This window comes from Pseudovirgaria hyperparasitica, assembly GCF_010093815.1.
Source record: "Pseudovirgaria hyperparasitica strain CBS 121739 unplaced genomic scaffold EJ05scaffold_15, whole genome shotgun sequence".
NCBI lineage: Eukaryota > Fungi > Ascomycota > Dothideomycetes > Acrospermales > Acrospermaceae > Pseudovirgaria > Pseudovirgaria hyperparasitica.
The window spans coordinates 669,739-697,436 of record NW_022985563.1 but is presented as its reverse complement, the minus strand read 5'-3'; the positions used below and the strand labels follow the sequence as shown (position 1 = coordinate 697,436).

Here is a 27,698-nt window from a genome sequence, read left to right as displayed (position 1 = left end):
GCTCCGTTACATAAATTGTAAAAGCTCGACTACCGTGAAAGAAGATGGCTGGGACATCAGAGAGAGGTGCTAACCAAGCTGCAGTTTAATATCCACTACAATAACCTCTCCTCAATGCCAAACTTACATTGGAAGATCAACGCACATTCGCCACGCATCAAACCACAACGAGCTCCATCATCCGGTGGGACGCCTGCCTACCTACCTCTTTCCTGACTCACACCTGAATATATATACACACTCAATACATCCGATTGCTGGAAAATGCATACCCACCTCGCTTGCACAAATGGCCTTTCTAGCCGCAATCTAGCGCATCTATCCGTCGATAACAAGCCCTCATAACGCTCTCCAACAGCGGGTCCAAAACGAGCTAGACTAACGGCTTTGTAGTATATCGTCCGAAGCTACATCCGAGCTAAGCACGTTTGCTACTGCAAGACCTGCAGTTTTGTACCTAATTAGGTTACTAGCACGGCAAACTCCAAACAGCCTCGTCGTGGAAATGATATATGCACCACCCATGGGCATACGTCAGATAAAAAACCCCCCTCCCCCTCCTCCACGTGCACACGACAGGGATACGTATATACAAAACACACACACATCCAGAGCGCCAAGCACGCAGCCCTACTCCCCACACACGTCTGCTGACGCAGTACAACGCACCGCAACTTGACGCAGTGCGACACCGCGCAACATAGCCACAAAAGCAGCAGCACAAATTACCCCAGATTTCTCGTCCGGTGCTCTTTCCCCCTTTCCCCCTGTGGCCCGCGGGCGTGCCACGGGGGCCAATCTATTATCTATCTGCGAAGCAAAGATGCTGACGGTGTCGCGAATCGGAAAATCCGGGGTAGTGGCGTCCGTCCAATAGTGAGCCAGGGGGTGGGTGTGTGTGTGTGTGTGTGGTATATTGTGTATAGGTAGCAGAGGCTAAGGGGGTTATAAGAGCGGCGTTGCGGGTATAATGGACGGTGATAGTGCGCACTAGCACAGTGGGAATTTGTTTGGGCGTGAAGACCGGCTGAGGCGCCTGTGAGAGATGTGGATATGGTTTGGTTTGATATTGATGGTGGTATTGGTGGATAGATGAGGCGGAAAAATATGGATTGGAATTTTTGTCATAAGGTGTTATTAGTTGTGGGATTCATACTAAATAGTGCGCTTTTTGGGTTATGGAGAGAGTGTATTTAAGAGAGGATGCATTTCCAGGAGTCGGATGGTTATACACATTGGAAGCTTGACAATACTAATTAGATCAGGAAGAGACTTTTTCGTTCTTCGCTATGACTCCTGCTATTTTCCTCGTGGCTCTTGTGTCAACTGCTTTGGCGGCGACGACAAACACCGGCCTGCAGACTACCTTTCCGTCCCCATCTGGAACGACGAACCTTGCCGCTGTCAAGACTGTTGCAGCTGGAGCAAGCTTCGGTATATTACTCTCACATTTCTCCTACAAGTAAACTACTCACAGAAGTCCAGACGGAGGCATGAAGCAATGGGACCGCAACCGTAAGCTCTGCAACAGATATATACCAGAACTCAAGTCTCAGACTGACCCACACAGCATCAACCTGCAACGAACAAGCTGAGGGCGGCGACTCGGACGCCGTATTCCTCCTCCAAGAAGGCGCTGTGTTGTCCAACGCCATCATCGGACCCAACAACGGCGAGGGTAATGTCTCCCCGTCTGAGAACATACACATCCATCTAACAAACCTCAGGCGTTCACTGTCTCGGCGCGTGCACGCTGAACAACATATGGTGGACAGACGTGTGCGAGGACGCAGCGACATTCAAGCAGAAATCCGGGACGTCGTACGTCAACGGTGGCGGCGCGCGCAACGCAGAAGACAAAGTCCTGCAGCACAACGGTGGTGGAACGGTTGCCGTCAAGAACTTTTACGTGCGTATCTCCTCCCTCATCGCGCTGCTTCTCGTAGAACTAACACCCTCTGGTCAGGCCACGAACGTCGGCAAAGTGTACCGTAGCTGCGGCAACTGTGGCACACAATATGCACGCAAATCAACATTCTCCAACGTCAAGGTGTCAGGAGCAGATGTCATCGCCGGCATCAACGGGAACGAGGGCGACACAACAAGCATTTCGAATTCGTGTGTGCTGAGCTCTGCGCTTTGCTGGCTATACAAGGGTAACGACAGTGGTGCTGAGCCGAGTAAGACAGCGAGTGCGCCGGATGGTAAGACATGTCAGACGAGTGCGGTGAAGACCTCTGGATGTTAGCGGTGAGGTTTATGCTACTGACGAGTGATGATAAGGAGTATGTTTATCGATGGTATGATGGCGAGGAGTGATGTGTAGATATAGCGACGCAGGAATGTACATAGCCCTTGTTGATTGCCATTATAATGATGCTCATAGGTATCATATCTTTGTCCTGGGTTTAAGTGTCGTCTACGGTCCACTCCCTGATACCCCTTGACCAAAAAGTTAGGCTTCCAAGACTCTGGCGCGTTAAAAGAGATGGAACTGCGAGATAACATTCAATGGTCAGTATCCCATGCCATGTAGTCATGGAACAAAGCAGCAGAGTCCCATTGACATGTATATTCGTGGAGATGTTTACTTGTTATCTGCTAGGTTTTGGTTTCATAATTGACCATGACGCGGGAGCTGAACGCGCGGAGAGGGAGTATCATATATATGAGGGCTTGCGAAAGACATGTCGATACGTCTTCACCTCCTATCGCCGTTATCTCCACCGCCTATTTGGCGGAAACCTTGGCCCTGTTACAGACCGCTGAATCCAAGCTATTATATCCCATTCTCACTGGGCGTGTAGCTGTTGGTAACCGTTCCCTTCTCAGGCATCTGATGTTGGCGTTTCTGGTATGCGTGCTGCTCAGCGTTAGTGTCATACGAACATCCATGGATCTTTCATTCGCTCACCTCATCCAAAGTCTCGGCGCTCCTCTCGTTCTCCCGAACAATCCGCTCAATCACTTCGGGGACCCGACCCTCCAAGCGGACCTTGCATGGTTTGGGCAGCCAGCGCAAGATATGAAATGCATTCGCGTACACACAGCTCGGCCCAGACAATGCTACAGTATGATCCATTTCGGGAAAGGCGGTCGTGAGTTTCAAGCGTAGTATTTCCAACCCCCAGCAATACCGCATGCCCATCCGTATAAGATCCGCGAAGCCTTCCAAGATATCATGATGGCTGTTGATCGAGATGATGAGAACTTTGATCAAGCTCCTGCTGCGCTGATGCAGGCGTGATAGCGTATGTAAAGCACTGTCAAGCCCGACGACGAATTCGTTGTCTCCATACAGCACGGGTCGTGCTTCATGATGGACCTGCTTGCTGATGCGCAAGATTGCAGTAACTAGAGGGTCGCAGTTTAGGTTATCGTCACGGTCGCGGCCGCATGTACTAGGGCGCTCGGCGGTAAGTCGAGGGTTCGTTACATGGACCTGGGTCCTCTGACTTCGTGTTACCCGCATGTGCGTCCTAAGCGCCGGTTGTGCCCAAGTTGGTTCTTCTTCGCCTTCAGAATCGAAGACTGAGATTTCTCTATCGGGTGGGGGTGGTTCCGGTAAGGGCATGTGGAGGTGAATTGGGTGGTTACGCTTGAGGCACATCCGGTATATGAGGATGCGCAGCTCGGCGGGTAGCTCCATGAGTGGAAAAACATCTTTGCGATTGTGCGAAGGAATGGAGGGTTGGGCTGTCAAGGCGTGAACGCTTGAGGTTGAGGGTGAGGGCCAATATGGTGCTGGTTCGGATGCATGTTGAGACGTCATTGGAGTCGTGGAGAAGTCTGGACTGAGGCTCGCCAATGAGACGATCGGTTTGGACATGATAGAAATGAACAGACAACTATGTCCTTTCAAGTCATTGTTACGAGTGGAGGTGAAGGAAGATCAAGACGCGTAAAGAGGTCGTCGAGACGGATGCCGACGTGAATTTACGACAGGCCGAGGACGGGACGGGAACTGGTGGAGCTAAGACTAAGCCTAATTCAGCCTGGCGTAAGCTTTACTGTGTACTGTATAATTAATACATGTATGCTTTCTAAGCGATGCGCGGACGACAGCGGATATCTGAGCAATACGGCATTGATCGTTTGCTACATGTCCTCCGCAAGCTATGTGACGCTCATTCGATGCGCATGTGTCAATAGTGTACTTTGCGGATTATAGTGGAGATAGTGTCCCACGAAGGCGAGGGTTTTTCCGCTGAGTTGCGTGCGTGGCGGGGAACTTGGGAACGAGGCATTTTGTCTTTGAACGTCTATGCTGGCTTCGTGATGAGGACGAGGTTCGGTCAGGTAAAGAATTGGAAGTAATGCAACTTGAGCTGCGCAAAGGAGTGGAAAAGTGTGTGCCCCGGATTGACGACCCCCGCCCTGAGCCTCTCAAGACACGTTTGATCGACCACGTAAACCATTCATGCCGCCATTTCCACTTGACCAGGCTGTACAGTCGGAAGGTGTGTCGATGGAGAAGAGGAATGATGTGGGCAGACCGACAGATCCGGACGGATTGCTGCTCGAGGGCTGGGCTCAAGGGTTTCTGGTCGGGAGCCTCGTAGTGATGAGCTGTATCACAATAGCAAATATGCGAAAAGGGGTGTTGTTGCATAAGTTGATTCTATTGGAGGTGAGCTTTAATGTTTTACCAGCGCAGCGATGCCTCTATCCGGAGACCACAATCAAGATGCTAGAGCAAAACATATACTGACACAACTCAAGCTCCTCCTCGGGATTCCTCACGGCTTCTGGATCCTCTTCCACCCACCCATCTACACCTGGTGGCTTTCTGTTTCGGCGATTCTCCTCAATGCCTCCTGGTCCTTGCACAATGTCATCGCCTGGATGAAAATCAAGCCCTTCCTCCCGCGCTGGGCATCCCTAATCTTCATAATCACCGTCGTCCTCGCCCAGCCCTACTGGATCGTCGAGATCTTTGCAAATTTTCAATATTTTCACGGCTGGGGGAACATATTCCTACGCACACGCCCGTGGGAGCCTTTATGCCGTGACCCATGGTGGATCTTCACGACCGTAGCGTTGTTCTGGAATATTGTGGCGAGATATGAGCTGAGTGCGTGGGATGTGCTACGGATTAGCCCAAGATTTGTGTTGATGCTGAGCGCGATGGTAGTGAGTGTGGTATTTATTGTACCGGATGTATTGAGCGTAACAGGTGTTTTGGACGATAAGATGCCAACGGGAATCAATCCCTTTTTCAAGCTGTCGTTCGTATTCAAGTGTCTAACGGACAGTGTGGTGCTGGACGATTTCAAGACGGCACTGGATCGCTTGCGCGCGCTCAAGTTAGGACAAATGGGCAGCCTGACAATGGATCACTCCATCTGTGAGGCGCGGTTCAGGGATCGCGAGGAGCAGCGGCGTACCTCGAGGTGGAGCTTTGGAAGATCGCTTGCTGGCGAGGGGCTTGATGGCAGGAGGATGAGCAAGATGACGAACATGCATATGGAGAGCTTACAACCTACAGAATCGGGGGAGCCATCGAGCACTGATAGAGGTACTGCGTCGTGTGGGAGGGAAAGTCCGGTGTCAGAAGAGATTCAAGAGTACAACGAGCGCATACAAAGGCAACAAAGCCCGGATACGGGGTATGCTGAGGCCATAAGAGAGGTACAAAGAGCAGATAGGTCGTCCAGGGGTTGTTTCCAAGATCTGATGGCAAGGACTTGAGATTAACGCTCCGGAAGAGCAAAGAAAGACACAGGCGCGTCTCAACAGTGCGGTGGTACGGAAGATCAAGACTAAGCGTCTGACATATTCCGTGAAGCAGTATAAGGTAGTTCACATCCATTTCGTATGCACTTGTGCTGTTAGAGCATTGGCTATTACAGTAGCTTCACATGAAGCACAAGACTGTCAATCTCGACAATAGCCAAGTATCATTGTTCATAACGAGTTACCTACAACTCTAATGACTATCCGATCACGCTCTCTTTAACATGCCTCCGATCCCTAAAAGCCAGAGGCTTGATGATGACATTGTTTTCAAAGCGGTAAGCAGCATGATGTAGCTTCCTTTCGCCTTACTAATGCAAGCACACGTATCTTGACCATCGCCATGTCCATAGGATTTATCGAGGCCACGTCGTCTTCCAATCTCTACATCTCCCCCCTCATCTGCTTCTCCCTCTTGATCGCCTCCAGATACTGCTTGTTCAGCTCCAACTTCTCGAGGGTGACCTGGTGCTTTTCCGCGTCCACCAATCTCTGTATTGCTTGTGCCTCTTTCTGTACCACTGCTTTCTCACTCCTTTCCAGGTCCATCAAATGCTGGACGAACTCAAGTTTGACGTTAATCTCGTTAGTCGTCATTGCCCCGTGAATTCCTAGCGCGGGCATTGCATAACGTGGCCAAAACTCGCTGAATGCCATCTGCAGAGAAACGTCGTGGAGAGGTGGAAGCCCATTGCGATCAACAGGAGGGGCCATGTTAGGAATATTTGGGCGAGCATTTGCGTTGCGTATAGGACCTTCAGTAATGGCCGGCTGGCCGTTTCGATTGTTTGAGTTGAGTGGTGCCTGATGGGCGGTCAACTGGTGGCTATTTTGATTGCCTTGATTGATGTTTTCATTCGTAGGGCCCGTAGTGCGCTCCTGGGGTCGGGTGATAGTACCCACTCGATGAGCAGCACCATTGCGAGATTCCAGAGCTTTTACAGCACGATCCACGTCAACACCAAGAATGCCCCTAAAGGCATGGAAAGTACGCGCATCATCATCATTTCTTTTCTTTGATTCGAAAAGAATGAGTCCCATAGCAGTTTGTGGATCAGCTTCGAGAGTGGCCAATCTCTTCAGATATCTGCTTATTGTAACTGCCCAGTCTTTGATATTGGGCGTGGGTTTGCCACTGGAGTTGCTCAATCCATTGCTGGAAAGAAGTCTTTCGAGCTCAAAGTATGTCATACCCCAAATTCGACATATTTCGGAGATATCGTTGTCGATGCGGACGGCCGTAGCATCTTTGCATTTGCGGCGAGAGGCCATCTTCGAGAACACGAGCGCAGCTAAACGTGAAGTTAGGACTAGACTGTGCTGAGATCTTACATAATCACTGCTTGTTACATACATAAGAGTGTCGTTGAGAAGAGTGGCTGGTAGTGTATGAACTTGTTTAGTGGAGCTCAGGGAAGGACTTGACAAGACGAAAACCCTGTAGCTCGATAAGACACTCCGGAGTGAAGTGGGTCGCCGGGACAACAGATCTACATGACTATGACTACGGCGTGCACGACCGTGCTATAACTCGTTCCCTAGAAATGCTATGCTCGTAATCCATTTCTAAGCACTTTGTAGTTTGAATCGATCACTGACCCTAATTACCCTCTAAGTAATAATGAGTGCGAACACAGTTCATCAGTGGCTCTTCCGTTGGGTAACACAGTTGTCTTCCAATAGCTGCTCTTCTCATCTCTATGATAATCGATCTCATTGGGGTGAACTTTCCAGTACCCACTTCCCTTGTCAAGAATCATCAAAGTGAGTTTTCATAGCTCAGGGGTAGCCTGATACAGTCCACTGTTCATCCTCAACAATTTCAGTCTTCGGGACGATTTGAAACGTGGAGATCATAGCAATATATCACCCTCGGAAAGATAGAGTTGAGGGAATCTACACCTCGAAGCAAGTTTGCTCACTTTTTGTCTCGAGTCTGGAGGAGTTTGTGCTATTGATAAGAGGACTATCAGGATGCGCCCCGGTTGTAAATAAGCGCATATTGTAGATATTATGTTACCATATTGCAGAAGCTGCTCGTAGTAAGTCTTTATTTTGCATTCATCTTCCTCAGATTCGGAGTATACTGTTCCTCCACCCAGCGATATTGAACTCATCTATAAGCAGAGTGACATGTGCGTGCTGATATACAAGTGAAGTGTATCCTAGTATACTACATAGATCTGTAGTGGTGGGCACCTTTGTTATGTGCTGTACCTATAGGAAAAGAAGGAATACACACAGTTCCTGTAGATCTCCTACGTCCCACGCCCTGTCTTGTTTACTTCCGTCATAGCTTTCAAATTTGTTGCCAAGACATTAGAACCGCCACGCGCCTCTTATACTCTCAATACGCACCATAGACCTCTACGTATCAAATTTTTGTCGTTACTCAAGGATGGATCCATCATCCCCACAACACTCGGAAGGAGGGTCCACACCTCTGATGAGTAGCACTGCTCCCAAGAGCGACGAGAGGTCCACTTCGACGTCAAAAGTAACACCAGATAGATCTGACGATGAATCATGCGACAGCAGGCCATCGATAACCATAGAGTCTGTTTCAGAAGCTCACCCACAGCGTATCGTCGATATTATACAAAAGATTTGCCTGAATTGGGACTTCACGGTGGCAGACCTAGGAACTATGTTCTCCAAGGACGATGTATTCGTCAATCAGCATGGTATAGCTTTCTCTTCCATTCATGAATGGCCGGGAACTCTGTTTCACAGTCTTTTGTCTCTGTCTAAATTGACTACGAATCTGCCGGAAATCGCAAGGATAGTCGTCCTCCAGCATACAAAGGATCGCAAGGGAAAGAATTCCCACAAAAATCAATGTGGTGTCAAGAGAGGGGATATCGATGCAGCTTGTGATACAATTGCGAGAGAGCCCAAGTTACTGGACGAGATTACCCAAAAGAGCAAAACAGAACTAGACGAAATTTTCTTACCCAGGCCCCAGAAGCGTAAGTCGCGTTGGGACGACGAACTGAGTGACAACGACGGCCTCCAGCCATATCACGAAAGCATCAGACGTACCCGCACCCGTCGTGGACCCAACGCTTCTGAGGGAAATCAACATCGCAGCCTCCATGGCAGTGATGTCAACGATGGTAATTCTGAAAATGGACTCAGTATCAGAGATGCAGATGATTCTACTACGTCTGACCATCTCCATAACGGGGCAATGATTCATGGAGATGCGGATACTCAACCCGGTGAGACAATGCTACAGAACGGAAACGTGCATGCTCCACCATATGACCAATTACTGATGAATCAGTCAGACGAACACACCATCGATAGCAACAGGCAAGAAAGCTCTGAAGCGTCGCGCGAGAACAGCTCCACTTCTCCACCTTCAAATGACAGGGCCAGCAGCTCCATCGACCATGACCCTCAGAGCTCTGAGACTGCCAACAAGAACCAGCTTGTGCCTACTTCCAGCCACAATCTCCCTGAGTACTATGCTCGTTTTGCTAACCACGACACATTCCATACGCTTGAAGATCTCGCGAGATTCCTCCCTCACTTCTCCTCTCCGTATCTGACACTTGATACGGCCATGAGTTTCACGGATCTCAACACAAAGGTCCTCATGATCGACTACATGAGGAGCTTGCCGAAATTCGAGAGCCCTGAGGAGCAGGCTCGACTCGGTCTTTCTAAACTTTTTCTCGAGGGTCGAGAGAGGATTGCTGGAGCATTGGAGGACGAAGGCAATGATAATAGCATGGCAGGAGATGAAACTGGGGATGAAGAACTTGCCGAGGGATAGACATAGGTATATTGAGGGTTGAAAGAAAATTGGTGAAGATTAGGCACTGTTGATGGCATTGGTTGCTGTGGAAGGGCGTTGTGTCATTGATGGCGTTCATATCGGATTGTCATCTTGGTTGAAGGTCTTGTCACTTCGATATTGATTCGAGCTTTAAGCTGCTTTTGTTTCCTGCTGTAATCCCCCTTTGGCAGGACGTCGAGGTTTCGTTCAATGTAATATTGTATTTTCACATGCACACTAGACAAAGACTAGAAGATACTTGGTAGTATCTCACCTTCTTTAGCAGAGCAGCATGTACTGTAGTGAGATCGTTGAAGGCGACTTTTGCCCCACGAACGCACATAGATAGCTTCTTCAATAACAGAATGATTTATCCGACCTTGATCTAGAATAGTTCCCACTGACTTCCTGACCAGACCCAGAATGGTATCCTACACATGATGTTCATCCTTTTCTTTCAATGAGGTCGAAGCTCGTACAAAGAGAGGTCATCGGGCATATCTTTGACTTGTTATGTAATATTGAAAGCCATCATGTTATCAATAACGCTTTTATAGTCTCGATATCTGTCAGATCTCTATATCGCCATAACACAGGGATGATATCTTGAACTTCTGGTACAAAGACATGATAGTCTTTAATTTTGTGAGGCTGGCTGTTTAGGCCATGTATATTCCACCTTCATCATTGTCAATGTGTGTATAATTTGGTCCTGCGAAGATATGAAAGGAGATTCTCGTGTCGTCTAATAGTGGTGGAGAAGGAGTCACCCGAGACTAAGCATTTGTGTCTACCGAATTTTAGAGAAAGGTTTTCTAGCGACTTCCTTCATGGAGCTACTGAAAGGTCGGAGAGACTGTCAGGAAGGCCTTTGATAGAAGCAATGAAGGACGATTGACTTACGGTTCGTCTGAGGTGCTCTGGCAGTGGAATATCTAATTATCGTGGTGCGTTCTACGCAATAGTGGATCAGCTGGATATCTCTGCTGTTGTACTTGCCAGGCCTATCACCACTACCACGTGAGTTTCACCGTTCTCGCTTTCCCTTGGTTCGTTCGCCATGGCTGGTCTAGTTTCTTTACCGCTAAAATTGTCGAATCGGAGGGTACGAGAAGCTGCTCTGCCTTAGTATGCTTTGTTCGATATATATCCGTTGTAGCTCCAGGATATTAGAGCCTCGTTTTCGGTGTAATCGGTACATAGTAGGTGGATCAATCATGGGAAGACTAACGACGACCCACCGTCCAAATAGCACCTCTGATATCTAAGAGTCAGACTCCACTGTTCCGATGTACAATGCCGCATTGTAGCGACGCCTATTACAAATGAGAATATACTCAAAAGATTAGTTCATGGTTATTCACAAGACGAAGCTTATTATATTATAGGCGACATATATTGGAGAAAGTCATCATACACAATCTTACAAGTCAGTTTACACTTAACAAGACGCGTGTAGATTCCACCTCAACTTTTCTTCTTAGCAAATCTGTATGCTCAGCTAATATAACCCCTTAAGCCTTGACTATATCCTTCTACCCCAACGTTTCAATAGCTCGGTGGCTGAAAGGGGTATGACACTGTCAATTGTTGATTGCACAGTTACGTGCGTAGAGAAAGCCTAGATTTGATGCATATCACGGATCTTGAAAGAGATGAACAATGACTTCATCTGGTATCACAACATTTAAGAATGTCACATTAGCTCAGGACACAACTATAAGGGGGAAAAGTGGCTTGAATCTACCTATATTGTCCTAATAGGATCATAATCTCGTGTCCACTGTCATACTTTAGAAGAATCATAAAGTTTTTTAAGGCGCTTTGGAAGAATATCCTTAGCATCAACTAGAATCTTTTGAGATTATCTTTCCTGAGATTCTGTGGAAGCAGATCACATATCCACCCAGATTCTCCTTTGTCTTGCTCGTCCGTCGCCTCAAAAAATTCCATCCGGTGCTTATATGTTTACTTCGAGCTTTGGATCTTTAAGTATATCAAGACTTATGGCTGCTTTTTTTGGCTCCAAGGCCATAATGTCTAAGTTGCTGGTGATACGTAGTCCCAACTATTTAAGTGTAACTCTTTGGAACTATGATTAGAGAGGACCGGTAGCTAAGGAGCTGTTTGCGAGGAATAATGTGAAAACCATGGTTAAATACAGTCCGATAGACAGGAACACAGCGACCCCTTAAGACTGTTCGGCAAAACACTCAAGTTCACGGGTTATCTCATGCCGGCTTCCGTAACCCACACTTCTCAATATAGATCCTACTTTCCTGTCTTACAAACACTATCCCCAAACTCACCCTCCTCCAATCATTGCATTTATCTATCTCAAGTTCTAACATCACGGCCATTTTTCTATCAAGATGAAAAGAACTACACGTGCATCAAGCCGTCGCGCACAGTCATCGGCTGCCTCTAGAAGCGATTCGATCAAAGCTGAACAGAATTCTCCTGTTCTCCCCTCGATCGCGGAAAACTCACAGCTCAACAATGATATTGATAACGATCGCACCAATACAGTCTCAAACTCACAATCTGTTATCTATAAGGAAGCAGCTTGCAAGAACTGGGCTCTGACACACGCCGAACTGCATGAAATGTACTCGGGCATCTTCGCTCCGTACAAAGACGGAAAGGTCCACCAAGAGTATGGTGAATGGCCAGAGGACTTCTGTAAAGCCATCTCTGTTCTATCACGCTGTATCAACAATCCAGCCGTCGCAAAAGCTGGCATTGTCAAACATGTTCTAGCCAAGGCACAGAGTGATGGTTCATTACCTTCCGAAAAGCATCAAGAAGGGGTTTATCTCGGCATACAAGCAGTTCACGTGGACAAAGCTCTGTCCGACTTCAAGAATCTTCCGACTCTTCACGAAAGCCTCAAACGGCATAACAGTACTATCAAAAGTCAAAGAGATGGTAAAAGACCTCAAGGCAGCGGCGTGACCAGACCTCTAGGACACATGATGCAATCATCGACCGTATCGTCCCCTCGAAATTTCACAGGCAACGATTCTTCCCAACCCGAAATCCAGTATATAGATTCTGGGTACCCAATACGGCAAGTCAGCTTCAGTCCCCCACGTAGCAATGTACAAGAAGCACCGCTCCCTCTTCACGGCATCGAAGCTCCGAGAAACAATAAAAATAGGAGTAACAACAACAACAACGACGACAGTTGGAATGGAGCGAGAAATACGATTGACAATCATAATACCTTCAATGCTCCAAGTGGAGCTCACAATGAATCCAATCGGGGATCAGTCCACGAAGAGCAGCATACCAACACTGGGCCTGACATCGGCTTTGGAGAGGACGCTGGCCCAGCCCCTCAGGGGTTTGGCATCGACCCCCCGATGGGAGAGACTGATCAGAGCCGCACAACCTTGACAGAGCTGATGGCGCTTTACCCAGAGTATGTAATTCCATACCTGAGTCTGGCACCGGACATGACCTTAGAAGAGATAAAGTCGAAGCGCCGGTTGATTGGACAGATGCGAGCGTTACGCATCGCCGCCCAAAGACACGAGGAGGAGAAGTTCGCGACCAGCGAGCTCTTCCTTAGTGAGCTGGAAAGAAAGAGAAAAGCAGATGACATGTCTACTTGAGCCCGGCAACGGTACATGATGATGGCACTATCAAAAATGTATACTAGAAGCTATCTTAGCTATGCTAATGACTGTCCTTGGTCCCTATGTTTAGGGGAAGCAATTGTTGAATAACCTTCTCGGTGTTACTAGATTCTACGTGATGAATAACGATTCATAGTATGTGCCTCGCTAATGAATTCTTTCTTAATATATGCAGTAGACACTCTTTTAATTCTCGTCATTTCAACGAGGGTTATATTACTTTAGATCTAGACGTAATAGTAGTTTTAATATTCTTATAGTCCTTATAATCTGTATAAGTAGTTACTAGACTTAATCGATATAGGTCATACATAGCTAGGTTTAATTATCTTATACTACGACGGTAGACTTGAGTTAACCGAAATTTAAAGTAGTCTACTATTAGAAAGCGCTATGTTACTACTTATCTATTTACTTAAGAGAATATTCTATTAATCTTATCCATCTAAAATTCTACTATCTATATAAGATAGAAAGCAACTCTTAAGCTTATATATAATTTACTTATACTATCTATATAACCAGACATAAGATCTACTTATATATTAAATATATATTAGTAATATCTATATAAAGTATAGAGAGAATAGTCTAGCTAAATATATAAATATATAACTATCTATAATATCTATAGAGAAAATACTCTAGCTAGATATATAAGATTATTACTATCTATATAGATTAAAGAGAAATATTAAAGTTAGATAGTTTAGAATAGCTTCTTCTATTATAATATTTAGTAGTTATATAGAAAAGAAAGATCTTAAGTTCTATTATCTATCTAAATTAGAAGAGAAATATTAAGTTAGATATACTAGAGTAGTATCTATAATTAGAATAATTAGTAATTCTATCTAAAGAAATATACTTAGATTCTATTCTCTATAGAAATGATAGAGAAATTACTTATATTAATTATATTAATATAGTATATCTAATTATAGTAATTAGTAAATCTATTTAGTAAGAAATACTAGAAGTTTACTATCTATCTAGACTATAAAGAAAATATATACGTTAGATCTACTAGAGTAGCTTCTTTAGTTATATCCTTTACTAGTTCTATCTAGTAGATAATACTTAGAATATGTTATCTATGTAAGCTTTAGAGAGATTAGTACCGTTAGATATAATATAATAGTATCTCTAATTATAGTTAGTAGTAAGTCTATCGAAAGAGAAGTACTAGGACGTTACTATCTATATAAGTTAAAGAGAAAATACATAAGTTATATATATTAAAAGACTGCCATTAATGGTAATTCTTAGTGACTCTACCTAGTAAAGAACGCTTGCATCTCGCTATCCTTATGAATCATGGAGAGATCCTTGAACTTAGATATATAAGAGTAGCCCAATTAATCGTAGTCTTTACTGACTCTGCCTGGTAAGAAGTGTTGGAATTTCTCTATCCATCTAAACTATCGAAGGATTCACTTTAGTCACACACATCGGAAACTTAGTCCAAGGTGTTGTTCAGGCAGCTAAACGTGTCCAAGAAGAGTGTTTTGCTTGTAGAGAGCATCATTTCAACTGATTGTCTTGATCCGGAAGATCAGCTCTTACAATACCACCACAACAAGTCTCGAATTCCCCGGCTCCTACACAACACACATCACACAGCTTCCGTAGGATCTGATCCCTCTCTCACACATGCAAACAGGCATATCTATGCACAGCCTGCCAACCCATAAAAAAACGGTCTGCCCAGAGCAATAACAAGACTAGAGCCAGCCAAGCATAACCCAACAACAAGACAAGACAAGAAAATTGTCTCTGAAAACGCGTGAGATTCACAAATGGAAGACACAGACTCACAGAACGGCAGGCACAGACAGGCAGAGACACAAATACACCGACAACGACTCGGTATGAGATCGAAACGGCATAGAGAGAGACATCGATAGTGTAATGAAGCCCAAGAAGAAAAGTAAAAAGAGCTATAGGTATTTAAGTAGTCAAAGTAGTAGGTAGGTAGTTAGGTAGTAGGGTTTGTGTCTCTCTCCTGCGAGTGTGCTCTAGTAGTAGCCACACAAATCCGATCACCAAATCCGGGCAAAATTAATCTCAATCTGTACAATCCCAACCCACCAACCAATGATAGAATATTCCAGCCAGATGGAAGGCCCACGCTCTTGACGCATAGTTCTCTTTCAAACCATCCCTTCACTATTCATCACTCCTCACGCCCCCCGCATGCACCGCAAACCTCAAAGATCTATCAAGCTCCCGCCTTGCTGCTGCTGACCCTGCTGCCTCCCAAACGGATTGTTCCCACCAAAACCACCAGCCGGCCCGGTCTGCGCCGGCATCAGCCTATTTTGCGTGAAACCCGTTTGTTGGGGCATGCCTGTGAACTGCGAGTTGAGGAACGGATTGTTGCCCGTCTGGTTCGCGTTCAAGCGGTTCAGGCCAGCTCCAGCCGAATTGACAAACGTGCCCGGTGCCGTGTGTTGTGCGGGAATACGAAGGTTTCCTGTATTGCCGAACGTGTCCTGGCCGTCACCCGACGCCAGCAGTGCGTTGAGTTGAGCGTGATGCGGGTCTTGAGGTTGAGCTTGTTTCTGTGGCTGTGCTTGCTGTGGTGTGCCAAAAGACAGGGGTGGATTGAAGTTTTGATTGTTGAATTGTGTTTGTGTCTTTTGCTCTTGGATCTCCTGGAGGGAACCCAGTGTCGGAATGTGCTGTTGCTGCTGTTGCTGCGGCTTACCGAACGATGGTGCGAATGGATTATTGGATCCGGTGGGCTGCGGCTTCATGGAATCTTGCTGTTGCTGGTTTGATGACCAGGGGTTATGGCTGCCAGCTTGCAGCGTGCTTTGCTGCTCTTGTGGCTGTTGTGGTTGTTCCTGTTGCTGTTGCTGTCCGAAAGAACCTTGTTGGCCAAAACCACCCCCATTCATCTGTTGTCCGTACGGATTATTCATGTTGAAGGATGTCTGTTGAGGCTGCATGAAGTTCTGCTGAGCAAACTGGTCAAAGCCTGTCTGTTGGGGTTGTTGCGACTGCTGGTACCCATAACCAAAACCGTTCTGAAAGCCTGTTTGTTGGCCTTGCATTCCGGTCGGCTGGGAATAGGCGTTGTTAAGAAATCCAGTGTTCTGTGACTGCTGCTGATCTACTGGATTTCCATACCAATCTACGGCTCCCTGCTGCTGGTACCCCTGATTAAACCCGGTAGGTTGCGACGCAGCAGGTTGACTCGGGGTATCATCAAAGAGTGAGTTTGCGTTCGACTCCTCCAGCTCTCGTCGCCGAAGCTCTTCCTCTTCTTTACTGAGTTTGATTGCTTTTGCAAGATCGTCGTCGTCATCGGCCGCGCCAGCGTTTCTTTCACGCCTTTTCCGGTCTTCCTCTGCCTCGTTCTTACTGGCTTCTATAGCGAGCTTGTACTCGAGATCCTCTTCGTCAGTCCGTCTGGGCCTCTCGCGTCGCTTCGGCGGCTCGTGATGATGACTTCCAGGAGGGCCATACTCATCCAATCCGGTCACCCGCGACTTCCAAGTCTTTCGGTCCGCTCTTTCCGTGCGCAATCGTTCTTCATCGAGGATAAGTGATGTGAGCTCTTTCGCCGAGTGTCTGACTAAAGAGTGAATTAGCACGCTTCCCAAGCTTCTTAGGAGGCAGACCTACCATTGGCACCGACGTCGCGACCCTCTTCATCGATGTAGATGAACTCACGCAGCGTTTTGATTATATATATGTTTTTGCGAGCCCAGGTCACCACGAGCTCGGAGCCCTCGTGTAGACAATAGTCGAGTACCTTGAGGGATTTGAGCACATGTCGCCAGTTCTTGCCCTTGTCGTTCAATCTTTTGTCTAGCATGTCCATGATTTGGTAGAAATCGGTGTTGCTATAACGGTATCAGCTGGGAGGTTAGTCTTTCTACTTGCAAGAGATACAAACCTATTGAAGGTCATCGAGGCAATTTCGGCCATGTCAGAACCCGGAGGGCCCCACGGATCGTTGCTTGTAGCTGATACCGTCAGTTGGGCTGTCGGCAAGTCGTGAAAGATATTTCATACCATTGCGAACCTTTACTTCTACTGAGGAGTATCCTTTCGTGACATTCTTTATGCTTCTCAAAGCGCCAGACATAGTGCGTAGGTCTGATAGGGCGTCTAGATCCTACTATGCGGTGATGTAAATTATCTGATGGAGGTCTGATCACAGCTCTATGAAGACAAGGCTAAATAGAGGCAGAGAGCCCAGCGAATTCGGATTTAGTCCTTTGGCTAATGATTCGAGCTCCGGATCCGCTCCGTTGTGGCTGGTGAGGCGAGTGTTCTAGCGGACGAAGCGAGTGAGGGTGAAATAGACAGTGATCGCTTCGTGGTAGTCGCAGGTATGCGCAGGAGATCGTGTTACAATGGCGACGGTGAAGGAAGTTGGAAGATGGCAAAGAGGAAATGGTTGGCCGTGTGAAGGCGAATAGAGGAGTCGTAATGGCTTCTGGGCTTTTGGGCGCATGTTGGCGGGATTGCTTGGGACCGACCAAGGACCCATACAGCCTCGCGTCAAACGAGCTAGTCTACTTCGGAGCACGGTCTGCGGCAAGTTTCGATATCACTTGGGCTCCTGTTCACGTGACTCACCGAAGAGACATGGGTTGCGTTGTAACATAAAACCACATAATTAGACATTATAGAGTACATGCGTGTACAGTCACGGCCACTTTCTAACTTTGGGTCTGGCGATAGATCAACGCGTTAACGGAGCAGGTGATGATTACATTTTTGGCCCCAGTCTATCAGAAAACAGAAAAAATTGTCCTTGATTCCCACATCATGCTGTACCTCAGAGCCGAGACGCCTGCTGCCCACCTTGTTGTCCGACGCCAGCACATTAATACAGGCAAGGTAGTAACTGGGGCTCCAGCAGGTGTGACCAACTCCCAGAAAGCAATGGCACGAACACAGCGTGCAAACAAAAAGAGTACCTAGGGAAAACAAAAGAAGCTACATTGGTACAGTTGCAGATGCTAGAATCTGTTATCAATAAAGGAAAACGCGGAGTAGCGCAAGTGCGATCGAAATTCACAATCGTGTGTCTAGGGTATAGCGTAAACCTCTGGACCCAATTACCACCTAATGAAACAGGAACAAAATGGATGGAACTCGTCATATTTACTGAACAGGTGGCGCCCACATATCGTTAGGCATTCGTTGCTGGCGCGGGTCATATTGGTGGTCCGGCTCTGTGCTGTTTGGTCGGCGGATGTTATTGTTGCTGTTATAATACATGTTTTGGTTTTGGGCGTGCGGCTGGTATGCGTGCTCGGGGTAGACATACGACTCTCCGGCACCAGGTGAGGCCATTGATTGATGTCCTGGTGATTGCCATCCCATGGTTCCCATATGGGGACTAGCATTCGCGCTGCCAGCTTGATGATTGTTTGAGGTGGCTGGAGGTTCTAGAATAGGTGGAGGGTTGAAGGCAGTTGGGTGAGAAGTGACTCGAGGTTGGGGCGCCATGCCAGAAGCATAGGACTGTGCTAGAGATGGGGAAGCGCGCGGGCTCTGTTGAGGCATCTCGTTCCTGAGGTGCGGCGGCACATTCATATTACCCATATAGTTGTAGTCGGAGGCTTGCCTATGCATCTGTGGTACCGCAGGCATTCCAGCAGCAGGTGACATGGACATCGGCCTCTCATGAGGCGAAGGCGTTGGCATTGGCGAATGCGTTTCAGAGTAGTCATCGACATCGGAACGTGTTGATCGACTGGGAGCAGACTGGCGAGACGCTAATGCAGCGGCCGTTGCAGCGGCTGCTTCCTCAACAGTGCCGGTGTGGTGGTTTTGATGGCGAGTGAGGGTAGTACGACGGGTGAAAGTTTTTTGGCAATCGGCGTACGGACATTTATAAGGCCGCTTCCCAGAGTGAATTCGTCGATGTCTTGCTAGGGAGCTGGAATCGCTGAAGGGCTGTGAAATAACCGAGTCAGTATTTGAGCCTAGGCCTCAAGTCGCGCACCGCTTACCTTGCCACATCTCTCGCACATGTGAGGCTTCTCGCCAGTGTGGACACGTTGGTGGACAGTCAACGCAGATCGTTGAATAAATTGTTTTCCACAGCCAGGATAGTCACACACATGGGGCCTTACACCGCTGTGAATACGTTCTATTGTTGTGTTAAAATGTGTGCAAGTTCTTGGCGGTGATGATAACTCACCATGACGAGCCAAGTCACTACGTCTCGCGAATCCTTTCCCACAAGTTGAGCAAGAAAAGGCTTTTGGGGGACCTTGGGGGTTTTCAGACCGTCCAGGCGTTTGCCCTTGCGACTCTTGTTGTGCTTGTTGGGCATATCCGTTATCGGGAGGATTTGGTATACCATAGTTGTTGAGCATCGGCATTGAGCTCTGCATGTGTGTGGGAGACGGGTATCGATGAATACCATTCGCCATGTTGCTGGTCATGGGTTGTGGGTAGGACTGCAGCGGCTGCGGTGCCTGGGAAGAATAACGCGAAGAATGATCTGATGGATGTGGTGAAACGCCTCGTTCAGAGTTGTTTTCGGATTTTATCCGCCCGTTGATGTATGGAGCTGGTGCAAATTGCGGCTGTTGCTGGAGCTCGTGCTGCATTGTGTGTTGCATTTCGTAGGACATTTGTCGACCTGCTATGGCGTTCAGTTTAGTGTTCAGTATGGTTCCAAGTTGCATCATCGTATGAGGAGCGGAGTGGTCTTCGCTGGAAGACAGGAGTGGAATATTCGAGGTAAATCTCGGGCTCCAAGAAACCTGAAAAGGAGGATGCGCACCACTAGAGGTATGGGATGTAGACACGAGAGACCCCTCAGGTACTACAACTCGCATATGCGAGCGTAATGTGAAGTGGTAGGCGGGTTGACGTCGCGTGCAGACTCGAACGGTGGTTTGAACGACCGTTGGAGGGTGAAGGGTCCAAACGTCACAGTATAGAGCTGGAAGTGCCGGATCGCTCGAGGGTCAATGCTGAGGAATGTTCCAACTATCAGGGACCCAAGTCAGCAACGGCCGCAAGAGCCCAAAGAATATGTGTTGGTGTTGAGTGGAATAGAGAATGTGAGAGATGAGGAATGTATGTTTCTGCAGGTGCCAGGCGTAGATGCTGACGTCTCTCGCAGCCAGCCAGCAGGCGAAAAGGAGGCGCTTCTGTGAGCTAGAGGCTGACGCGAGAGACAAGAGCGGTCGGAGAAGGACGGAAGGGTAGGGCAAGAGGCGACATACCTTTCTTCGATGGAAATAGTGAAGGGGTCAGAGCAAGAGAGGCCGCGAAGAGAAAGAAACAAAGACACGAGAGAAGTGACGGTGAGTAGAGAGTGACGAAGATTCGACGAGAGAAAGTACGTGGGTACTTTTGTCGGGCACTGCAGAGCGAAGAGTCGCGTTAATGCCAAGCCCGCTAGGCCGAACGTGGAATGATCGGCTAGGAAGGATTCTTCTGTTTTTTTGCTCTCCCCTGCGGGCAAAGCGACGTTGTCAATGAAGCTAGTGGAGTTTGTATTTTAGCTTGAGAGCTGGAATTCCTCGATCCCACACCCAAGATTTCTGTCGTGATTTTATCACTGAATACGCTTTCTACTCAATCTGCTGGCTGATCGCGGCGTATATGTCACTTTGGAGTATGCTGCCTTTTTCCCCGATGGAAACTCTCGATCTGTTTTGTGTCCTGTGTGTCCTGCCAAACTGCTCCAGTCCGGGTTCCTGCGCTTGTCGGAGAATAATATATAGTCTGGCTTCTTTGTGGCTCACCAATTCCTGCACGGTCTAGTGATTCGAGGCACCTTCAGAATTCTCGTGTGACTCTGCAGTTCCGTCTTTGAGCAAGCTCAGGCCAGCCGTTCGTCCTGAAGGGTGTAGCTGTTTCCTCGGACCTGTGTTTTCGGAGATGACTGTCCGTCACGGGCGTTTTCCGATGGTGGTGAAAAAGCGACGATTGCTCACACCTCTTTTTCTTGCTGAAGTTCTTCGTGGTAGCTACGTTTAGTAGGCGCTTTGTATGCGGGAGTTGTTTTTAGAAGACTCAGCCTCCCGGACGGGTCGGAAAAGACTTAGGGCTGAAAGCTAATCAACACAGTGAGCGCCAGACAAGACGGCTACGTGCAGGGTCGTAGTCTTCTATAAGACGACTTACATTTATGCGATGCCAGTTCCCCGGCTGGCACAGTCGACTTTTGAGTAGTCAATTTCAATGGGCGTAAGGGATGGCTGATGCCCGACTGCACACAAACGATATATGGCTGCGTAGTTGTGTACACAAAGGTTACCCAGGAAGTTGGAGATGGCGAAGCTGGCAGATATGGCAAAGATCCACGCTCAGTCGTCAGCGTGTCCAAGGCAGAAGATGTTGGTACGTGTAACAACGAGAAGTCACAGCGCAAGCCAGGGTGGCAGAGGCTTTCGTTAAGTAGATCACAGGCGGAGAGGACAGTCAAGATGAGATTGCAGCATCATGGTGGCTGATGGCGGCTAGAAACAATGGCTCTACACTATGGGCAAGCCATCCTTGCAGCCGTTTTAGAGAGTGCCGTCGCGACGAGAAAAGGCTTACCAGGGAGGGGGGGGCAAGGGGGTTTCTGTCTGTGCTGAAGCACTCCTGCGCCCATAGCAATCGTCTTTCACACAACACACATATATATACACACCTGGCGAATGAACACCGATGGAAGGAGCCGGCTGACCAAGACTGCTCAAGGCCGTATGCGCGCTGCAGTATCGCTGTCCCGTCCAGGTCTCCAGCATATTAATCAACACGTAATGAGAGGCTGGACTATCCACATTGGCCATAGTTGAGATGCACCTCCTTCGCGCGGCGCTGCAGGAGGATGGGGTAGGAGGTAGGTACGTGGGTACCTAGATAGGTATACCCAAGCAAGAAGAGCCCTTGGGGGAATTGCTATGACCACGTTTAGAAGCGCGCTAGAAGGATGCAGGAAGGTTTCTAAAATCACGCTGAGACCACCACACCCAGGTTCTAAACTGTGAGTATGTACTACAGTCCTCCAATAGGTCCCGTCGTCGCAGACCAACAGACCCTTTGACACTGGCATCATCATGGGCGTGCGATACGCTTGGGCATGGCATGTATCTACTACAAAGATAGTAAACAACCTACTAACACTTGTCCGCGTCGTACTATGTATAGTGTACACCGCTCACTCTCTTCTCACCTGATGCAGTGCGGTAAATACATTTTACCTCAATCTATTCGGCAGTACACTCGAGAGGACACCATCCAGCTACGATTCGCTATTCGCTGTCACTCGGAGACACTCGGCAGCGCGCAAATCACTGCCTTCCGTGTGGATGGCATGGGAGATAAAACTTTTGCCCATGTTGCTACTTGCATGTAGACGCACCAGTCTGGAGGCTCACAGGTTTTGTGAGCAATAGACAGTTGAGACTGTCGACAGAGTGTGCCGAAACGTCGTCCATGTCATGTCACCAGTGGCAGCATGAACCGGACCGGCGCCGGCAGAGAAGCATGTCCCCACTCCACCCATATTACACTTTTGTTTGAGATTTCTCTGGGAGACGCCACGCTAGGGTTTCGGCAAGGGGCCCGGCCTGATCATTTGTCGCTGGGCCTCGCGAGTCCGTGCCCGGGGAGGAAACAAATGGATGTCATTTAAGTTAATCGGCATAACTGTCATGACATCAATCCAGATCGGGATGCCCACCATCCTGCTTCTACGTGGTACGTATAGAATTGATCATATCACTTGATGCCACTAGACGCCCTAATTGCTTGCCCCTTACCGCGGCTGACGCTCGGACTCTTGGGCGCCGGCTTGTTATTTTTAGATTTTCCAGATATCAAAAGTTTATTTGTCGAGTTTGATAGAGACCTCGAGGCTACCGGGCAAATAGAGAAATAATAGGCACGGGTTGAAGACTCACTAAACCGAATGGCGAGTCTAATATATTATGTCGGGATGCAGAACTTCTGGAAAACGCAGATCGCCTTGGGCACTCGCCATGCATGCGGTAAGCGACCCGTAGATCGATGTATAAACACAACACGACACGACACACAACAGGACTCTCCACGTAGCCGCATCGACTGGATTGCAACTGCACCTTCTTGGAACCAACAGCCAAGTATTATCATTTCAGTAACGCTAGAAAGATCTATACGTAGCGCCAGAGATTGGCACAAGACTGGCGAAGATGGTCATTTCGCGGGAGCTTAGGTGGCTCATCTCCGTGCTTGCTATTTGACAGGCGCTCTGAACGGTGGAAGTTTAATTCCAGATACGACGCATATCGACTACGCGCGTGACTCGGTAGTATGCAGCCTCAATTCTCCTTCCTTTGATTCCCTTCCGACTGCTCATATGCAGATGAATCGGAGGCAGCAAGCCGTGGACACAAACATGAAGTCATGATCATCATAGCTTTGGTGATTGCTTTCCCACTCACGTTCGTGGAGGCAGGCCTAAGCTCAGTATGTTTTGTTGGGGGGGGGGGGAGTGAGAGCTTGGAGTTGTATCAAGCTGTGGTATCAGCGCTGGCGGTCTTCCACTGGACACAAGAGCCAGGAGCCAGGAGCCGTTGCCAGTGCCGCTTGGGCTATGTGGCAGGTTCACATTGCAGCACATGCAGCAGGCAGACACTTGCTGTGTATGTGGTTGATATGCGTTGCACGTTACATACAAATGCAAGTCACATACAGCCTACCACTCCCAGTACTGAACAACTGAATGAGACGTATCAGGATAATACAGAAGTTGACACATACTCAAGGATACCATACCGTATACGAGACGCCTGCATGTTGCATATTACACATACGACCGATGGACAAACACGGGGCTGGGGCGTCCAGGGGGCGCAATTTCTGAAATGCCGCGACAATCGGGCCGTGCGCAACCAACGAAGTCTTCTAGAAGGTTTCCCTTTTGGGTGTCGTGAAACCATGGGCTTTCGGCGATCCACGCGCCCAAACTTAATTTTCTAGAAGGCTTCCATCTCCGGCTCTGGCTCCTCCTTGTGACTTTTCATGCCAGGTAGGAGCGAGATGCCTGGCGCGAGTTGCAGCAGGCTAGCAAGTCTGTTGAGTGGACGCGGAGATGAGTGACTGAGTGGACGAGTGGACTTGGTTGGGACCTGCGGCACTGGCGCCGCGTATACACCACACGACTCGCCTCTAAATACTAGCAAACTCCGTCAATTACACCCTAAGAATAGTAACACTGTTGTACCGTAGCCCACGTTTTGTACTATGAATACCTTTGCTTTGCATTCTGGAGCTAGAACCAGAGCCAGAGCCTTGCCGGCAAGCCGTATACCAAAACGCCGTCCCAGAAACCGCCTGGGTGGGCGTTGAACCGCGTCTCTGCTCTGCTCTGCTCTGTTCTTCCCACGGTTTATGCCGCAGCAGTAGCCACAGTCTTACCTTGAAAGTATCGGAGTGTTTTCCGACTTTGCCCCAGATATCATGATCATCGTCAAGATGATATTTGTTAAGCCAGTCGATGCATCAATAACCTCGTTGATTCTGTCAAGTCATGTGGTTCGGCTTCACGCGCTCAGTTTCTCGTCCTGCCTACACCAACTTGCCTTTCGACACAACGTCTCCAGTATGATCATAACCATCATCTTGCGCCGACCACCGACCAGTCCTTTAATCTGTGCTTCTATTTTCATGTCTGTGAGCAGACCTAAATCCGGGGAGTCTATCTAGCCACACTGCTCCCAGAACACGGGCCATTAAGGAACTGCCGCCAGCGCTGAGCTGAGGCGCATCGATGCGAACAGCACCTCATCGGCGACAGCACATTGGCTCATGGCGCCAACAAGAAAGGCCTGTCATCGCTGCAGAACAAGTTCCACTGTGCAGCCTGTACGGAGTGATCATCGCAAGGTACATGCGTGCTAAATCCCTCACCATTTGTGTGAGATTTTTCACCTCGCTGCTGGGCAGACCTGGACAGCGGTTGTTGGCTCCTGTTCCACATTTTCCCAGTATGGCGCATGACGTTTGTAATACAGTCGTTCCAGACATCGCTTGGGCTGTTGTGTGCTGCTGTCGTGTGCTGCTGTTGTCCTGGGTCTGTGTTCGATGGATCGGGACCGTCCTGCGTGGTGGCTGCTTACCGGCGCTCCCGCTACCACCGTGGTGTTGACCATCGCCGGCAGAACAGCAAGGACCGCCAGGACCAGCCAGGATGGCTATTAGAACGTCAAACTCATTGTCATCAACATCGTCTTCTTAATAGCAACTGCTATCCTACCCGGCCACGCCAGGATGATGCCAGGATATACGGCCCGAGCAGTTCGGCTAGATAGTGAGTTTCCAGAGCGCACGACTTCGGCCCTTTATATTTCTATTTGAGGCTGATATAGGTAATCGGATGATATCCATAGTCACGGCTACCTATACTATGGAGTAATAGCACCGACTAGAGGACGAGAACATTCCCCGCGAATCACGGCAGTTTCACGTCTTCCTTCTTCACTTCTACATATCTGGCCTCTGTGAAAGTTGCGCGGAGAGGCATAATTTGACGAGCCATCCTTTGGAGAGGCATCATGTAACCAGGGTCCTTCATTCACGCCTTCTCGCTTTCCCCGTTTCCATCTTTTGTTGTTAATTTCGTGTGGAGAGCTCTAATGTGTCCTGCACGTCATGCGTACATCCCGGGCTCGTTCACAACGCCGCATTTTTCTTGTGGGCACGTACGCTGGTACTAATCTATAAATACCACAACTTCCTCCCACTGGCGACATACTTTCTTCCGTCAATACCAACTCTACTTGATTCAGAAACAGGATGTTGGCTGCATCGACATGCAAAGGGTACGGATTCTGAGCTCCGCGTCGTCAGAATGGCCATCGTGTTCCATGTCCTCTGCGTTCCGTCGCAAGGCGTTGTATATAATGATGATCAGCAGCAGCAACAACCATGTATAGAGATGAGCGGCATTGTCGAAACGGCTTACCTCTGCTAATCGTGTACAAGCACACGGATGTGGTTGCAGCTGGCCATGCACTATGCACGCCTTAAAAAGGGGGACTCATCTGGTGAATCACGCCACTGGCACGCCCTTCTCCAAAATACATCCTCCTAACCACACATACTTGCTTTCGCGCAAATACGTACATCTAGTTCTGGCGAACGGGCCGATTGAAAATCCCCATGAAAGCACCCTTCCCACTTATCCCACTACGCAACACGCTCCTGTCTATCTAACCCTTCAATCCTTAAAGCATCTTCGCCTCCAGACTGTTCGCCTCTCACGTTAGTCCCAGTAGCAGACTCAGTAGCAATACTTACCACCAGCACTCCAGGCCTTTCAACATAACATAGCATTCGATAGGCACTACACTTCACCAACCATCACGCGGAATGCCAGAGGTCTGGTTCAATTAGAGCAGATAACAGAGCAGACTCAACGATAAAGTACGAACATGAGCTCTAAATAAATATCACAGCACACCCTCCGTCAATCTTATCAAATCATTTATGTCCCAATCGTAGTCTCATATCCCAAACCCTGTCTACCTCCAGTTGAATTAAATCCCTTTAATATCGTTCATTTCGTTATTACCGGCCTCCACGAAACGTGATGTTAATTTATACGTATCTATTTTTGAATCCTTATCGATATATTTGCCCTCGAAGTACGTATCCATGTCCCTTCAAGCACTCATACCTGGCACATAGGCTTCACACACACATATATATTTGAAATAGTAATGTATATATAGGGACACCAGACACGCCATCACAGATGAGTAATTTGGATTTCTGTCGTGAGCACATACATAGTCTGCCAAAATGAGGTTGAATTAAGAGAAAGTAACATTTCCACCTTCCCAAACAACCATACTGTATCGCCATGTACCATCTCACATCCCACCCCAAACTCCCTATCTCCTCACCCCAATCTCAAAGTACAGATCCAGCATCAATCGCCACGGTCTTATCCTTCTCTAGCAACTGACCTCAACAAGGACTTCTGTTTTATGCATGTTTGATACCGCACAGATTTATTTTATAGTTGTATATATCCATGTGTATATCACAACGTTTTGGCCCTTCTCGCCGCTCCAAGCATATGCCCAGTGTCATCCCCGCATCATGTTATACCGCTTTATCATCATGGCGTGCACGCGTGTGTGTTGATAAGTAATGCTTCGTTTGGATACATGCTGGTGGTGGGGAGGGGCATATGATTGATGTGCTTGGTGCGTTGGCTGCGAAGGGTACACTTTGCGGTGGGTACTTAATATAGGTTTCATGTCCTTTTCCGGAATTTTCGAAAAGTTCATTTGGCTTACCATAGTATACTGGCTACGGTATTGTCCTGGGTTAAACGTCGGGTAGACTTGTATGTATACAGGGACTCATTCACACGACATGACGAACAAACGATTATGTGAAATTCATGCCGGGATACGCCAGTGTAGTATAGTAACAACGTCGTTTTCTTGGGCTCGTCTCCTTCTCCTTTCTTTCTTTCTTTCTTTCTTTCTTTCTTTCTTTCTTTCTTTCTTTCTTTCTTTCTTTCTTTCTTTCTTTCTTTCTTTCTTTCTTTCTTTCTTTCT

At 48.0% G+C, this 27,698-nt stretch overlaps 9 protein-coding genes across 9 annotated transcripts; 5 read left to right on the top strand and 4 right to left on the bottom strand.

Moving 5' to 3' along the window:
* Nucleotides 1-1,289: 1,289 nt before the first annotated feature.
* On the top strand, nucleotides 1,290-2,248 carry EJ05DRAFT_513812 (pectate lyase; the record flags this gene model as incomplete). The annotated part of the gene is made up of 4 exons (XM_033748471.1): nucleotides 1,290-1,434; nucleotides 1,486-1,515; nucleotides 1,571-1,678; nucleotides 1,728-2,248. 4 exons carry the CDS (start codon nucleotides 1,290-1,292, stop codon nucleotides 2,246-2,248), a joined length of 804 nt encoding a protein of 267 aa, XP_033597352.1.
* Nucleotides 2,249-2,779: 531 nt separating this feature from the next.
* EJ05DRAFT_503843 (uncharacterized protein) lies at nucleotides 2,780-3,829 on the bottom strand (the record flags this gene model as incomplete). The annotated part of the gene is made up of 2 exons (XM_033747485.1): nucleotides 2,780-2,863; nucleotides 2,915-3,829. 2 exons carry the CDS (start codon nucleotides 3,827-3,829, stop codon nucleotides 2,780-2,782), a joined length of 999 nt encoding a protein of 332 aa, XP_033597351.1.
* Nucleotides 3,830-4,062: 233 nt separating this feature from the next.
* On the top strand, nucleotides 4,063-5,945 carry EJ05DRAFT_540941 (uncharacterized protein). The gene is made up of 2 exons (XM_033749634.1): nucleotides 4,063-4,630; nucleotides 4,723-5,945. Exons 1-2 carry the CDS (start codon nucleotides 4,421-4,423, stop codon nucleotides 5,689-5,691), a joined length of 1,179 nt encoding a protein of 392 aa, XP_033597350.1. The 5' UTR covers nucleotides 4,063-4,420; the 3' UTR covers nucleotides 5,692-5,945.
* EJ05DRAFT_137480 (uncharacterized protein) lies at nucleotides 5,906-7,129 on the bottom strand. Its single transcript, XM_033739197.1, has 2 exons — nucleotides 7,091-7,129; nucleotides 5,906-7,028 (listed from the first exon to the last, which is right to left on the bottom strand). The coding sequence occupies exon 2, from the start codon at nucleotides 7,006-7,008 to the stop codon at nucleotides 6,121-6,123; it is 888 nt and encodes a 295-aa protein (XP_033597349.1). The 5' UTR covers nucleotides 7,009-7,028; nucleotides 7,091-7,129; the 3' UTR covers nucleotides 5,906-6,120.
* Nucleotides 7,130-8,134: 1,005 nt separating this feature from the next.
* EJ05DRAFT_489032 (uncharacterized protein) lies at nucleotides 8,135-9,517 on the top strand (the record flags this gene model as incomplete). Its single annotated transcript, XM_033745760.1, has 1 exon — nucleotides 8,135-9,517. The coding sequence occupies one exon, from the start codon at nucleotides 8,135-8,137 to the stop codon at nucleotides 9,515-9,517; it is 1,383 nt and encodes a 460-aa protein (XP_033597348.1).
* A 2,375-nt stretch (nucleotides 9,518-11,892) lies between these two features.
* On the top strand, nucleotides 11,893-13,137 carry EJ05DRAFT_503839 (uncharacterized protein; the record flags this gene model as incomplete). The annotated part of the gene is made up of 1 exon (XM_033747484.1): nucleotides 11,893-13,137. One exon carries the CDS (start codon nucleotides 11,893-11,895, stop codon nucleotides 13,135-13,137), a length of 1,245 nt encoding a protein of 414 aa, XP_033597347.1.
* Nucleotides 13,138-15,371: 2,234 nt separating this feature from the next.
* EJ05DRAFT_494357 (ENTH-domain-containing protein) lies at nucleotides 15,372-17,260 on the bottom strand (the record flags this gene model as incomplete). Its single annotated transcript, XM_033746190.1, has 4 exons — nucleotides 15,372-16,744; nucleotides 16,795-17,015; nucleotides 17,069-17,138; nucleotides 17,188-17,260. 4 exons carry the CDS (start codon nucleotides 17,258-17,260, stop codon nucleotides 15,372-15,374), a joined length of 1,737 nt encoding a protein of 578 aa, XP_033597346.1.
* A 1,028-nt stretch (nucleotides 17,261-18,288) lies between these two features.
* On the bottom strand, nucleotides 18,289-19,826 carry EJ05DRAFT_494356 (uncharacterized protein; the record flags this gene model as incomplete). Its single annotated transcript, XM_033746189.1, has 3 exons — nucleotides 18,289-19,086; nucleotides 19,143-19,282; nucleotides 19,334-19,826. 3 exons carry the CDS (start codon nucleotides 19,824-19,826, stop codon nucleotides 18,289-18,291), a joined length of 1,431 nt encoding a protein of 476 aa, XP_033597345.1.
* A 5,150-nt stretch (nucleotides 19,827-24,976) lies between these two features.
* On the top strand, nucleotides 24,977-25,885 carry EJ05DRAFT_137338 (uncharacterized protein). The gene is made up of 2 exons (XM_033739196.1): nucleotides 24,977-25,435; nucleotides 25,515-25,885. Exons 1-2 carry the CDS (start codon nucleotides 25,122-25,124, stop codon nucleotides 25,627-25,629), a joined length of 429 nt encoding a protein of 142 aa, XP_033597344.1. The 5' UTR covers nucleotides 24,977-25,121; the 3' UTR covers nucleotides 25,630-25,885.
* The last annotated feature ends 1,813 nt before the right edge of the window (nucleotides 25,886-27,698 follow it).